The 14,731-nt window shown below is 40.0% G+C and overlaps 1 protein-coding gene across 45 annotated transcripts in view; it reads right to left on the bottom strand.

Moving 5' to 3' along the window:
• St7 (suppression of tumorigenicity 7) overlaps positions 1-14,731 on the bottom strand; it is a 244,242-nt gene that overhangs the window by 82,039 nt on the left and 147,472 nt on the right. For 27 of the 45 annotated variants that reach the window (XR_015685365.1, XR_015685366.1, XR_015685367.1 and 24 more), the window contains 3 exon segments: positions 12,631-12,706; positions 8,399-8,553; positions 6,109-6,206 (listed from right to left, as the gene is read on the bottom strand). Coding sequence is in view for 24 of the 45 variants with exons in the window: in XM_087656484.1 (XP_087512610.1) it covers positions 6,109-6,206; positions 8,399-8,553; positions 12,631-12,706 (329 nt within the window). In the remaining 21 variants the exon portion in view is untranslated. 45 annotated transcript variants of the gene reach the window in all.

Below are 14,731 nucleotides of genomic sequence, written 5' to 3'. Positions count from 1 at the left end.
TATTTATAACCAAAAAAAAATTTAATCATATTATAATGTTTATAATTGTCCTCTTCACATAATAACATAGCTTTTAAATGGTAGGAATGAAAGTAATACGTTCTTATTCATCATACTGGCCTCTGACAAACACTTTGGATTGATCTGTCCATTTACTACTTGTACTCTGGACACTTTTGATGTAGGCAAACTCTTTGGAGAACTTACCAGATATGACCTTAAGCAAATACCTTTTCCTAGAACACAGTGAACAGTACAGAATTGTTGGTCAGTAGTTAGATAGTACTTAAAACTGAGACTAAGTGTTGTCACCCAGGATTTGCTAATTGCGAAGATGAAATCTTTTAATGTTAGAACACTGAGGGAAAGAATGTCTTGACATAAACAAAAAATACCTCTTCTACTCACATGTTGAAGGCCTAGACATCAACACAACATTCATAGATGGGGGTATTGGGGAAGTGAACAGATCATGAGGACTGTGATATAGTCAATGGATTCATACATGCATAATTCAATGTATAACTGAATGGGTTATTGGAAGATGGTGGAAACTGTGGAAGATAGGGCAGATTGGAGGAGGTGGGTCATTCAGTGTATGCTTTTGAAGGCTCTATCTTGTCCCTGGCTTTTACCCATCTACCTCTTCTTCCTGACTGCCAAAAACTTGGATACATCCTTCTACCATTATGAACTGTCTTAAGCATGACCCAGAAACAATGCAGCCACTCGAACATGAGCTGAAACCTTTGAAACTGAGTCGGCATGACTTTTACTCCTTTTCCCTATCTCATGTATTTGTTTCTGTGACTAGATAGTAACACAGCATGGTTTTCTAAACTTGAATAGACCATATTTCAGAAAGCCTATGACATCTGTGTCAACTGGCAGGTCAGGACATGAAAAGAAAAGTAATACGGTAGAAACACTAGCACAACTATTGAAGGAAATGGCTCAGAGAATTGAAGAAAACTGCAGAGAGCAGGGCAAACAAGTGGTGTTTTAGAGAGGCTCCAGACTTGGGGAAAGAGGACAAATGTTCTGAAGGCAGGTCAAGAAGCAAAGGCGGCCAATACTCCTCACTGACTTTTCACCTGGACCTCACCAAAATGTTCAACTTAGGTTTTTCTTCTTGCCTTTGATACCTCAAGGAATTCCATCTGGGCAAAGCATCCCTACAACCAAAGCTTCTCAAGTCTAGGGGTGCTCTGGAGGCTCATGCCCTTACAGAGTTCAGGCTACAGTGAAACACACCTGAAGTCTTTGCAGAAACAGATCTCATTAGCTGCAGAAGCTCTTCTCCGGCACTCCTTAATGACTCTCCACTATTAGTGTCACCACTGCAGCCTACTGTACTTAGGAATGTGTGTAGGCAACTGGAGACTGATGAGACATAGGTCACTACAACACACAGGCCAGTCTCCCTCGTCCTACAAGGTACAGGACAGCTCCCCATGACAGATGATTATATGGCTCAGAATGTTCAGAGCTGAGCTTTGCAAAACCTGCTCTGAACAGATGATCACGGGAGCTTTTAGCTTCTGCCAGAGAGACAGATTAGCCCATCTGTAAGGTTTATTCATATCTAGCTTGACAAGTATGACTAAGGAGTCAGAAGACTTCTGCCTTGTGAATTACATTTCAAATACATTCAAACAGGACCAAGGAAGACAAACATGAATGCTGTTAAAAGGGAAAAGTAAAAGAAAAAGCAGTGTCCAATAGCAAATACCAATGCTAAGAACCAACACAGTGGCTTTTCCTTAAGTTTAACACTATTGTGTTCAACCTGGATATTCACCACATTGCAGCAAAACTCAATGGCAACAGTTTCCCTTAGCTATACTGACTTCCAAAACACTCCTTTTGCACTAAGGTGCTTCTATATTATTGTTTGTAAAGGAGCTCTATGTAAAAGGAGCTAATGTTCTAATAAAACAAAGCAAAAGTTTGAATCCGCATTAGTTAACAGGTTGTTCTAAGAATAGATGTTATTAATCTTGACAACAGAAAATCAAATGTGCATTTGCTTCATCAATATTTCATGACAAAATCCAATATTTTATTTGAACAATTGTACAATGTTGAGTCATGGAAACAAAAGAAAATCTCTTTAGCCACCTTCCCAGAAGTCCTTTCACATTCTTTCAATGAGAACACAGCAAGGTAACAGTGTGCCCTCTTTAAGGCTTCTCCAGAAAAAAAACTTCAAATGGTCTTGCTTTCAATGTGGATGGCAGTCTAACTCTGCCATTCCACTTTAAAATCTGCTCAAGGAAAATTTAAACTCATGCATATGGAGAATAGATAGTATGTCTCACTGAAGAAATAGATCTTCCTGTCTTTATCAGCAGGCTGCCTGGAACCCAGTGTGCTATTTTATCAGAGGAAATGTTCTGTAGAGATGGTGTATACACATGGTGTTAATGCAGTTAATTCTCCTCGGAGAACTATGAGTCACACAACTGAGTCGAATAAAGGAAGTCAACCTGGGACAACCCTGTGCTGCAAGGCCCAGCGGCCTTAACAAAAGGAGAGACGTCAACCTCTGTCCTCTGTATGGGGTGCTAGGGCACTTATGAAGTTTCTGAAACCTCACTTTCAATATTCCCCTTTAAAATACATCTCTCCCAAGACTGGCACTGTTTCTCATAGGAACATGGTCAGAGAACCTATTAATGGATACTCCATAAACTCTGAGGCAATGTGTACTGGTATTTTAAGAAATGAAAGGTTGTTTTAGTATATAATATAAAAGTCCTACCTATGTATATGCATATAAATATTCATATACTATATAGGTTTATATGGATATGTATATAGAGCCCAAAATAGATTATTTGATTGATTTATTCACTCAAGAAAATGAAATTAGTTTAAGGTAATGAAGGGCCAATTTCTCTAATCTGATCAGCAAACAGTGAAGGTATGAAATATTATGCTCTACCCAGCAAATATGCATAGTTCTATGACAATTTCCAAAAAGGAATACTTAAGTTTTAATTTAAAAATAAAATTGGAATTATCTCGCAATGTCCTTCCAGACAACTGGCAAGAAAATCATATGCATTACTTAAGTAATGGAAAATATGAAGAAAACTCTAAGCATGCAAATTACATGCCAAGTGTACCTGCATTGTTTAACTAAATTTTCCTCATCAAGTAGATGCTTTCTAATGGTAGGATGTATTGTTCCCTATTAATGGACGATTAAGTGAGGAGTCCACAGAGCTTGTGTGAGTCCAGGGCATGGGAAAGGCAGAGCCGTGCCCCTCGACTGCTGGCTAGTGTCTCTTCCCCTGCATCCCAGACGCTCTCTGTAAACCTATATTTGGGCTTCATCAGTAAGTAGAATTGTAGATATAAAGTAATATTAAGCCAAAAAACAACTATACTAAATACATGGTGGATATATTGATTTTATGCACATGAAAATGAACAGAAAAAGACCAAGGGAAAAAAATGGAATTAAAATAGCCGGAACTTGATTTTTCTATGGAAATGCTTAAGCACATAATAAGTTGTTCCTCTGTGAATTATGCCTGCTCCAGGATAAGGATAGGGGTAAGTGTGAAGGAGCAGGAAGGAGGGAAGGAAGAGGAGGTGAAGGGGGAGGGATGACACTGACAATGAGAACAATGTTAAAGGAGGAATGTGGCTGTGCAAGGTCACGATGGAGAGACAAGCACCCATCACCCACCCTTGTTAAGGCCTCAGCTCTATTCAGCCTCAGTAACTGGCAGAGTCCCTTTGTGGTATCAGGGGATGGGATTTCTACAAGCTGAAAAGTTTAAAAACAATGTATGTCTCCACAGAAACCTCCTTTCCTTAAAATCAGCTCTTATGTGATAAAATAAATATTTTTAAAATTTTCTCTTCAATTAAAAGAACTTCATCCTGAGTGAGTGCATATTGCCTTCATAATCTTTCTTCTCCTGCCCCTATCCTTCCTTGGGACTTTGCCTGCTGTGCTACAACCTAAAACGAGAACCAGGTGAGGCTTGAGCCCATGCTCCCTCCTCCAAAGAGTACCTGAAACTCATGTGAACAGCTGTCTTTCCACAGGCAAGCTGAGAAAAGCTTCTCGGTCTGCCAGACCCGTGTGCAGCCCAGGAACTCAAACTGAGCAGGAGGCCACCGCTGTCCAGCTCCGGGGTCATTTTGCTTGTATAAAGCCTATTAGTAATGTAAGCCTCTAGTTTAGGAATACAGTAGAAAAATGAAGTGCTGACAAGGGATTTGTTGAGATAGTGTTTAAAAAGAAAATTATAGATGTGATTTACATTGATATTAGCTTTTTTTTAATGAAAAATGATTCTTACTAGTGACAGCAACCAAAAATGAAGACAGAAGTCCCTTAAGTTGTTTTCCTTTAAAACCCCTGTTCTGTCTTGCAGGCATGCACTCACAGCCTTCCTAGTTCTCTCTTGCTTGCAACTGATGCTTTTCTTTCTTCTTCATTCTCCCTTAAACTTTATTATAGGATTTTATCACTTGGACTGGAACGCGGGGCCACATCCATGCTCTGCATGTGATCTGCTAATAAGCCATGTCACCATCTCTTTTATTCTTAGTTCTTGTGATAACTACAATTAATAAAGTACCCTGGTTCTCAAGATTCTAGGGAAAGTGGTTGAAATTGCTACAGTGGGATTAGCTTACTATAATACTAAATTTGAATGTAACCGGCTGGCCCATAATTCCTTTTCTAACAGCTATATACTGAATAAATAAATCATCTACCCTTCCCAAGGCTCAGGGCTCACTGCAGAAGGGGCAGAAAGGCAGGAAGCAGAGGAATGAAGGACAGATGACAGTGAAGCAGTGTTCTCCAGACATGACAGGAAGTAGAAATGAACTTAAAGAGCTGCGCAAGATTCAGCCAGACCAAACCCCAACACAGAAGGCGTAGACACTAACTCCCACTCCTAGCTAAGGAGCTATTGGCAACTGATGACTACTGGGAGAAGGCTACCATCTTCCAGGAGCTGACTCTAGATCATACACCATACACGTAGACCATACACATACACCATATACCATACACCATACACATGCACCATATACATACATCATATACATACACCATACACATACACCATATACCATACACATACGCCATACACATACACCATATACCATACACCATACACATGCACCATATACATACATCATATACATACACCATACACATACACCATATACCATACACATACGCCATACACATACACCATATACCATACACCATACACATGCACCATATACATACATCATATACATACACCATACACATACACCATATACCATACACCATACACATGCACCATATACATACATCATATACATACACCATATACCATACACCATACACATGCATCATATACAAACATCATATACATACACCATACACATACACCATATACCATACACACAGACCATACACATACACCATACACATGCACCATATACAAACATCATATACATACACCATAGACATACACCATATACCATACACCATACGCCATACACATACACCATATACAATACATATACACCATATGCCATATGCCACATGTCATATGCCACACGCCATACACATACTGGTAGCTCTGAGTGGACTCATTGGATAGGAAAAAACAAACAACACATGAAATTGGGAGAGAATATTGGGGCAGGGAAATTCTTAAACAATTAAAAATAATTAAAGTAATAGAAGTGAAAATACCTTGGCATGAAGTTCAAGAATAAAAAAGTAAATAATCTAAAATGGCTCATCTCATTTGGTTCCTGATACAGTCCTAAAGGTTGATTAGTAAGGACACCTACTGAGATTTTAAAAATATGCCAGTCACCCTATATCAAAAACGTTATGTGTATTTCCTCATTTAAATCTTACAGGAAGCTCATGAGGTTACTGTGAAAACTGCTATTACCTTACACGTATGGAAAACAGAGCATGGGATTTAAGTAAATTGCCCCAGATTGTTCACAATGTCAGTTGGTCAGCTGGGAGCTGACTTTGGCACTCATTGGACCATGGTGTTATCATGGCTCAGCCTTTGAGTCCCATTTGCTTAGGTCCAACCCCAAGCAGGGATGTAAACTCACATCTCTCATCATCTTCACGGCTTCTCTGGTCCTTCCAAGTCTCCGGGCACACATTGCCAGCCTTCTTTTGATATAGACCAAGACATTGGTGTCTCGTCCTGGGAAAGGAGAGATAAAACATCAACAGTTAAAAAAAAATCAAGAAAAACCAAGAGCTTTAAGTTAAGCAACAAGAAAAATGCAGAGGCTCATTTATGTTACCCTAAAGAAAACCCTCCAAGAGAACGTCCTACTCCTCCAGCCTTCCCTACTGCCAAGAGAGCAGAGAACCTCCTTTGTTAATAACAGAGTGTGTGCAGAGCAAAGACAATGCACTTAGATGCCCACAGGCCAAGACGGCGACTGATTACCTAATCTGTGCTTTTGAGTTAAGCATGTGGGCTATTCGATAATAAATAAAATCTCTGTCACCCAGGGCTAAGAAAAGGAACACACTAACATTGCACGTGGTTTACAAGCAAGAATTCCATATTCCGTAAGTATGCATGCTTTTGGTAAAGATGCAAAGGGGTGAATCTCAGGTTGCATCCTGATGAACTATTTTTTTTCTGTTCTTGACATTAACTGTGGAGAAGCCTCATCTTGAACTTCTGGTTCATATTATTCTTTCTCTAACACTAGTGACATCATAATCATCTCCAGGTCCCAAAAGCAGTTGGTTTTAGATGGCAATATAACACATTCCAGATATGACAATAGAGCATGCAGCAGAATGAAAAACTACCCGAGTGTGAGAGAAAGCACTGACAAGCTAAACAGCTACAACAATGGTCACGAAAATGGCCCCCACAAAGTATATTAGCAGCTTCTTATCTTAATCTTTTATTTAATTATGTATTTTGGATATGTTTCCAGGCCAGTGAGAACATGCATATGCTTAATCCTCAATAAAATTACTGTGTTTGAGAAAAATACGACACACCTGTTATGGATTAAGTACATGTATGATACTCCGCTATTAAAAGATGTTGAGACCAAAGTCTGAACATTTCAAGTTTTAAACAATGAGAACAAGATGTGTGCTGAAAAACTGCCAAGTACCTACAAATTATTTTAAAGATGTGATTATATTTTGGATAGATTTGGGCAACAGGTTGAAAGGATTTAATTTAGAGAAGAAAAGAAAGAAAATGTCTTAAGTTATAGGTTGTGTAATTTATGCATTAATTTTCATTTAGTTCACAAAGTGGACATTTACTACACATCTTCAAAATATACTGCTATATTTTTATAATGACCAGGGGCCTTAATGTTACATGTACTCACTGCAGACCAAAACTGCAAACCTGTGTATAGACAGCTTGTGTGGACATACTCCCCACACGTGTCAGCTATAATGTACTGATATTGCTGGCACCTGAGAGCCAGAGTCTGATTCAGTCCGATTCTAGACCAAATCCAAGTTTAATATTAAAATTTAATTATATAATATCAAGTATGAAGGACATATAGCCCTACTTTTCAAACTAAAGGAGAGAGATGAAGTGAGAGAAATTCTACCTAAAAGAAACAACCCACATTTTTGTCAGACCATGAAAACACTTTTCTCCCACAAGAATCACTGGATTTCTGTTTAAATAACCAACCAAGATGAGACAAGGGGCTGAGGGAACTCTAGTAATTACTTTGTCTTACTTCTATACTGTTCCCACAAAGTGTCACGGGCTCTCAGTTTGGGGTACTGAAGTAAAGGGTCTTAGCCTTTTAAAAGTTATTTTACAAAAGGTATTGTTTTAAGCAAACACCAGTAACTAAGAACTTGTGGTTCTTTCTCTCTCAAAGATAATACTAATATTTCTTAAATAATAACTATATGCTGATAGACTATAACCAATAAAAGAGTTACTCTAAATTGTCCTTTTTCAACATGCTTTCACCCATGCTATTGAAGACTTAGAGGATAACATTTTTATGATGCTAAAAACCAGTTTATGTTCAGTTACCAAACTTGGAGAGGCAGTTGAGATGAAACCACTGAACGGAAGAAGTGTAAACCAATTCTGCGGAGAAGTTACTATTAAAAGTTATTGTAGTGGGGGATGAATGGAAGGGTTTGGAGGAAGGAAAGGGAAGGGAGAAATAGATATTACAAACTCTGAAGTTATTTGTTTATGGCAGTGAAGTTCTGTGGCATGAATAAACAGCGAATACAATGGCAGCCAAAGTGGCAGTGTGCTAAGTGCCTTATTTAACAGAATCCAACGACTCCAGTTCTAAGCCAGCCTGAACCTGTGCTCCAATTAACTTTTCCCATTCCCACCCCTCAGTGCATCACCGGAGGAAACCTTACTGTGTTGAGCTTCATACTGGGAGCCATGATGTTGTAGCTGCTGAGAACGCCGGTAACAACCATCTCCAGCCTTCAGGGCCTGCTTAAAGAGCTTTTCTGCTTCAGCAATAGTTGTGGCTTCCTCTTCAGCCAAGAGAATATAAGCAGTTGCACACCTGTCCATTCAGATATTACAGATTACAACTCCAAGGACACGCAACAGACTGTGGGAGTTCATGCAGAAGGGCAAGGAGTTATGTCTGACATGCAGCATGGCCAAGTGTTTCATGCACCTGTTTGTAGCTGTTGACACAGTAATGGTACAAAAGAAACACCTATAGTTCAGCTTGAGCGGTATAGTGCATCCTGTTAGGAACGTGGGGCTCACATGTGACTTGGCCCCTTCTTAATGTGTCACCTGGGGTAAGGTATCACTCTGCCTCCCTGACGGAGAACATGGCATCTACTTCATGGCTCTGTGAAGGATCAGAAGATGCTTTCTGTGCAGTACTTAGTGTAGCAGTCAGCACTGAGGGTGTGCTCAGTGAATGTCAGCTCATGATGACGAGTTTAGTAGCTACTAGTGAGCGCTTCTGCTCAACATTTAAAGAATTACATTCTTTTCGTTTACTAGATACAGACTGTTTTCACTGCAAGAATTTTTTCAGAGCATAAAATTCATTAAATCAAGTTTCTGACTGAAAAACAGTGTGCAGCTTTGCTTTAAACTCCCAGAGCAGTGCTGATTTTCTGCATCAGAGAACACAAGAAAAACCTGATAAAGTAGTTTCTGGAAAGCTGAACCTCTGATGCAGCCATGCGGCCTAAGGAGAGGCCAACCTCACACATCTAACCCCGAGCTGTCATTTGCAGATGACTGTACAGTATGCCAGGCACTAACCACATCACATCGCATAACCCTGTCAACAACTCTGAGGCCGGAAGCCCAAAAGGATATGCAGTTAACTAACCGACACAGGAGGCTTACAGAGATGCAGACCTTCCAAACCATACAAACAACAACCCTCTGTCAGAGAAAGGGGGCCTGAGGGGGTGACGAGGCCAGAGCAGACTGCACGGGTGCTAATCTGCGCTCATCCCTTTGTCTTCCCCACTGCTCTTCTGTGGCCAGTGCCCTGTTTCTCTCCATCAGACCACAAGAGAGGAAATAAACAGAAATCGAAACTAAATGTTACTGCTTGAAAACTGCAAAGCCAGCTAGGAGAAAGTATGAGCTTATCAGATAACGTCAGGTTAGGGCCATCTGATCCTTAGGGGTGGGAAGAGTCTTACAAATTCTTCATCCCACCACTCTAAATTCAAGCGTGAATCACTGAGGCTTTAATATGATGAGGTAGGGAGAAAATACGCAGAATAAACGCTAGAAACCCAATTCCTATGGAGGGCAGAATATATGACTTGCAAAGAGTAACAGTGATGCTAAAACTGTCTCATGACTTCCTGAGGGGAACTACTGGGTAGGCATCAGAGGAACTACTTAAGGTTTCAGGTGCCTACATAAAAACATAGCTTTAAGGTAATGAACTGAATACTGAGAAAATAGTAACTGTAGACATAGCTTTAAAGGAATTCACTGTAGGATTTTGGCTGGTGGGTGGGGAGCTCAAGAATAGTTAGGACTAGGCTGTTTGCTTTATGTGTTCATATTTCAAATAGTATTCTTAGGAGGAGAGGGAAAGTAGCGGTACTAGTCAAGAAACATGTCTGTGAGGAAACTCGTGAGTTTTGGGTAGGAACATGCTAAGAGAGAGAGCAATAGAATTGCTAATGGTTGGGGGACAGAACAGGGGTCTCAGCTCGGTGGAAGATGGATATGATGCATCTTTGTCACAACACAATACACACACAGAAGCAAGAAGTGTGGTGATGAAGTGTCAACCATCCAGATATCTGCTACCAGTCTCGTTTGGTTAGAAGTAGGGTGCCCAACAGGTTCTTGACTTACTTTGGTAACAATTTTATCTCCCAGATGGTAGAGGAAGCAATTAGGGGAACTTCAACTCTGGACCTAATTCTGACCAAGAAGAAAAAAATAGTCGGTGAAATGAAAACTGATAGGAACATCCAGCGAGAGTTACTACGTCATTCCAGACTTCAGGGCAGTGGAAGAGCAGGAGGCAGACTTTGGAAATTCGTAGGAAAGAGGGCATGGCTCAGTGGCATGAGATGTAGTATGGAGAACAGCTCAAGACAACAGCTTCCGCATGTCCAACGGTTATCCTATGACAAGTAACCTCTCAGGGAGGCTGGAGGGGTGCCACTGCAGTAACCAGTGTGGCTTCGTGGAGAACTGGCCCAGGTCATACTCTTAAAGGACATGCAAACAAAATGAAAGATGAGAAGAGGGCTGGGACGGACTTCGAGGAGTGGGATGGTTTGTAAGAATGAAATCAGGAGAGCTCGACTTACAAATTAGCAAGGGTTGGCTAACATAAATCAGTAACAGGAGAAAACAAACAAAACCCACCGAGAGCAACTATCCATCCTCTGTCTAAAATTATGGCTCCCCCTTCCCAATATATCCAAAATCACCTCAAAAAAACAAGCCAAAAAAAAAAAAAAGACAATACAACAACATTGAAACAAAGGTTTATGGTTAATAGTGATAGATAATAAAGAGAAAAGAAAACTCTTTATTGCTTCTTATTCCTGGCTTCTTTAGCAAGGAGAATGACTGTCAGACTAAACAGGAGAGAAGAAATTAAACTCTAAAATGGGTAAAAAAGATGCAAGACAGCACATCAGCAATGCATTTTAAATGAACTACTCTTGTGGGAGGGGCAGACCCTGGTAAGCCCACTGACCTTGCAGGCAGGACATGGAATTGCATTCTATGGAGCGTTGTGGAATCACAAAGAATAGAGACTACAGGATGAAAGGACAAATGTGGTGAACACTTTCAAAATGGGAAAGATGGCTGACCTCCCAAATGACAGAACAGTGACTCAGAAAGAAACTCCAATGGTTTACTAAAGAAATGGCCTCTAAGCACAGTTAAATATAATAATAATAAAATAAAAGTAAATGAAGCAGAAACCACTAGAAGCCAGCTTAAATGGCTGAGAATAAATAACACAGGATTGCTAGCTTCATTTTCCCTAGTAGACTTACTATAAATTAAAACTTTCTATAAAACTGGCATTCTTAAGATCAAAATGGAGAAAGATGGATTGAATCACAGGGTAACAGGGTGCCTAGTAACTGGTTGAATAAAACCAAAGAAATGTGATTCATGAAGACATGAGCCTGCAGGGTAGTCTCGACATGCCAGGCCCCAGACACACACACACACACACACACACACACACACACACACACACACACACACAGACACACAGACACACACACACACACACACACGCTCATGCACACAGATATGCGCACACACACGCACACACAGCAGGCATATTAAACTGAGGAGGACAGGAAGGGAAAGGCATGTCCCATGACACAGTCAGAAACCATGCAGATTCAGCATTACGGTGACAGGATTTGAAACTCAGTGACTCGTTTTTTATTTCCAAGACCCCTCTGGAGAAGATTCAGTAAGCTTCTTGAGAAAATCATAAAATAGTTTAACAATGACCACTTGGCAAGGGCCTTATTGAGGTGATTCAAGCACCAGATGGGTGGCTGAGCTAAGTGACCTTTAAGGTTTCTGCCAACCCTAAGTTTTAATGACTCCAATATTAAGAATCTCATTTTCTGAGATCTCCAGAAGGATTTCTCAGCCTTCCTTGGTAACCCATAGAATGTTTACCAACAGAAAGGACAGCGTTTCCTCTTTTTACCACCTTAACATTAAGGTTTTAGCTTTTCATCGCCATTTATCTTTTCTGCAGTTGTTTCTTCCACTAGCAGAAGCTACGTCTAGAAGCCCGGACACATAGAAGGGCATTCTACATCTAGAAAGGAGGGTCCCTGTGAAAATGTTCTAGATTTCCTGAGAACCGTACTTAGCTTATGTTCTCCCAATATGCAAAGGATATCCCTTGAAGGGCTTAATCTATGGTCACAGTAAAGGCACTGAACTTAGTTCCAACACACATACCCACACGCACATGCACACCGCTGTCCTTCAGAGAAATAAAACTTTAGAAACTAACGCCCTTGGAAATAAATAGCCTGCATTTCAAATGCACAGCATAACAGGAGTGTCCTGTCAATGGTGACTGAAAATACTCGGCATACCACATGTCTTCATTTTACTCGCAAGTCTGTTCCCTACTTACTCATTTATCTCCAAAGCTTCATGGGCTGCAGAAATCCTGGCTTGAGGGTTCCTCTCTCTCCACGCTTTTTGCATTACTAGTTAGAAAAAAAAAGGAATAATTCAAATCACCAACTACATATAATTCAATGTCTAGCTGTGGGGCATTAAACAGTTGGCAGCTTTAATTGTAACGTTTTATCACTGAGGAAGTCAACTCATATCCCCAAAGTCACACGAGTATTCTGAATTGCTAGTTTTCACTGTTCTTTAGTGGCCAATAACAAACTTTTTGTATGAGGATTAAAGTATAGGTATAAATATCATACATAAAAAGAGTCAAGAAGATGAGCTATAATAGAGTTTTTAATAAACACTTGCTGTTAGAAAACATATTTTGCATATTTTGAAATTTCTATTTTATGGTCAGACCATCTTGAATGACCTGTTCCCATCTGAAGTGACTCTCAGTACCTCAGACTCTCTATAATATATAATATATATTCTACAAATTATATATTATATATTCTATAATATATAATTTCTATTCCACATGTTCCAAAGCATTTGCTACAAATGTGGGATATTTGAAAGTTGAAACTATGTAGACAAAGTGAACTCAGTTAAATTGCCATAGAATTTGACTTGACATGGATATTTGGGACTCCATTTCCCTGAAATCCTAGTTTTTATGTAGCAGAGCAGCTTGTAAATATACTAGGAAAAGCTTGGTGCCCAGGAATATTAATCATAATATGATATTCTATAATAGCGACAAGGACTTTAAAAACAATACTCTCATATAATTTCATAGTTCATCTTTTATAAGTCAGTTTCTTACATGTATGTAGAAGTTGTTTTGCTTAAAGGTATTGTCCTGTCTAGTTTTCTGTCAACTTGGCATCAGCTAGAGTCATTTGGGAAGAGGGACTCTCAGTTGAGAATGTATGTCTATAAAATCAGGCTATGCAAGCCTTTGGGGCATTTTCTTAGTACTGACAGGGGAGGGTGGTATTAACCCTAGACTGGTGCTCCTAGCTCTCTCTATAAGAGCAGGTTGAGCAAGCCATGGGGAGCAAGGCAGTAAACAACCGCTTCCATAGCCTCTGCATCAGCTCCTGCCTCCAGACCCTGGTCTAGTTTGAGTTCCTGCCTCAGCTTCCCTCAACAGACAGTGATTCAGGATACATAAGCCAAGTAAATAAACCTTTTCTTCCCCCAAGTTGCTTTTAGTTGTGGTGTTTCAATATAATAACACAACCCTAATTAAGACAGGAATTTTCAGATTACTTTTGACCCATTTAATAATACAAAATTTACCAACAGCAAAGTGATGAAATGAATGCTAGGCAAGCTCTGCTCGGAGAGAGCACAAATGCACTCCTACACCAGAGCCATGTGCCCTTCCAGTAAACCAATATCTGAAGCCAGTAAAATAGGGTAGCCATTTAGATTTAATGAATCCCCACTTGGTTTCTTTGGGTAGTCCTGGCTGTCCTGGAACTCACTCTGTAGACCAGGCTGGACTCAAACTCTGGGATCTACCTGCCTCTGCCTGCTGAGTACTGGGATTAAAGGTGTGCACCACCCCCACCTTCCCTCACCCCCCAAATCTCAGCTTCTAATTAGAATGTGATTAAGGAGACCCATGTTCCACCTCACCTTTGAAGTTTAACTCACTTTGTATAAGATATGTATCTTCAAAATACATAATAATGATAATTATAGATAATAATAAGCCTCATTTCTACATTGATAATCACTGTAAATAAATTTCCTATAAATATTGCTTACGAATTCTGGGTTTATTAGTCAATTTAATATTTTATTCATGAAGAGAGAGAAAGAGAGAGAGAGAGAGAGAGAGAGAGAGAGAGAGAGAGAGGCAAGTGTGTATGTGCACACGTCTAAAGGATAACCTCAGGTGTCAGTCCTTCATCCACCCACCCCTTTTTCTTTTGTCCTTCTTTCTTTAGAGGCAGGACTGGATCTCACCACAGAGTTTAAGCTGACTGCCAGCAAGCCCTGGGGATCCACTTGTTTCTGCTTGCTCAGAGCTGGGATTACAATAATGTGCTATCAAACACAGGTTTTGTTTCTGTTTACAGGGGCTCAAGGGACCA

The sequence above is a fragment of the Rattus norvegicus genome, chromosome 4 (genome assembly GCF_021556685.1).
Source record: "Rattus norvegicus strain SHRSP/BbbUtx chromosome 4, alternate assembly SHRSP_T2T, whole genome shotgun sequence".
NCBI lineage: Eukaryota > Metazoa > Chordata > Mammalia > Rodentia > Muridae > Rattus > Rattus norvegicus.
Note: the sequence above shows the minus strand (reverse complement) of the source record. Positions and strands in the feature narration are given on the sequence as shown.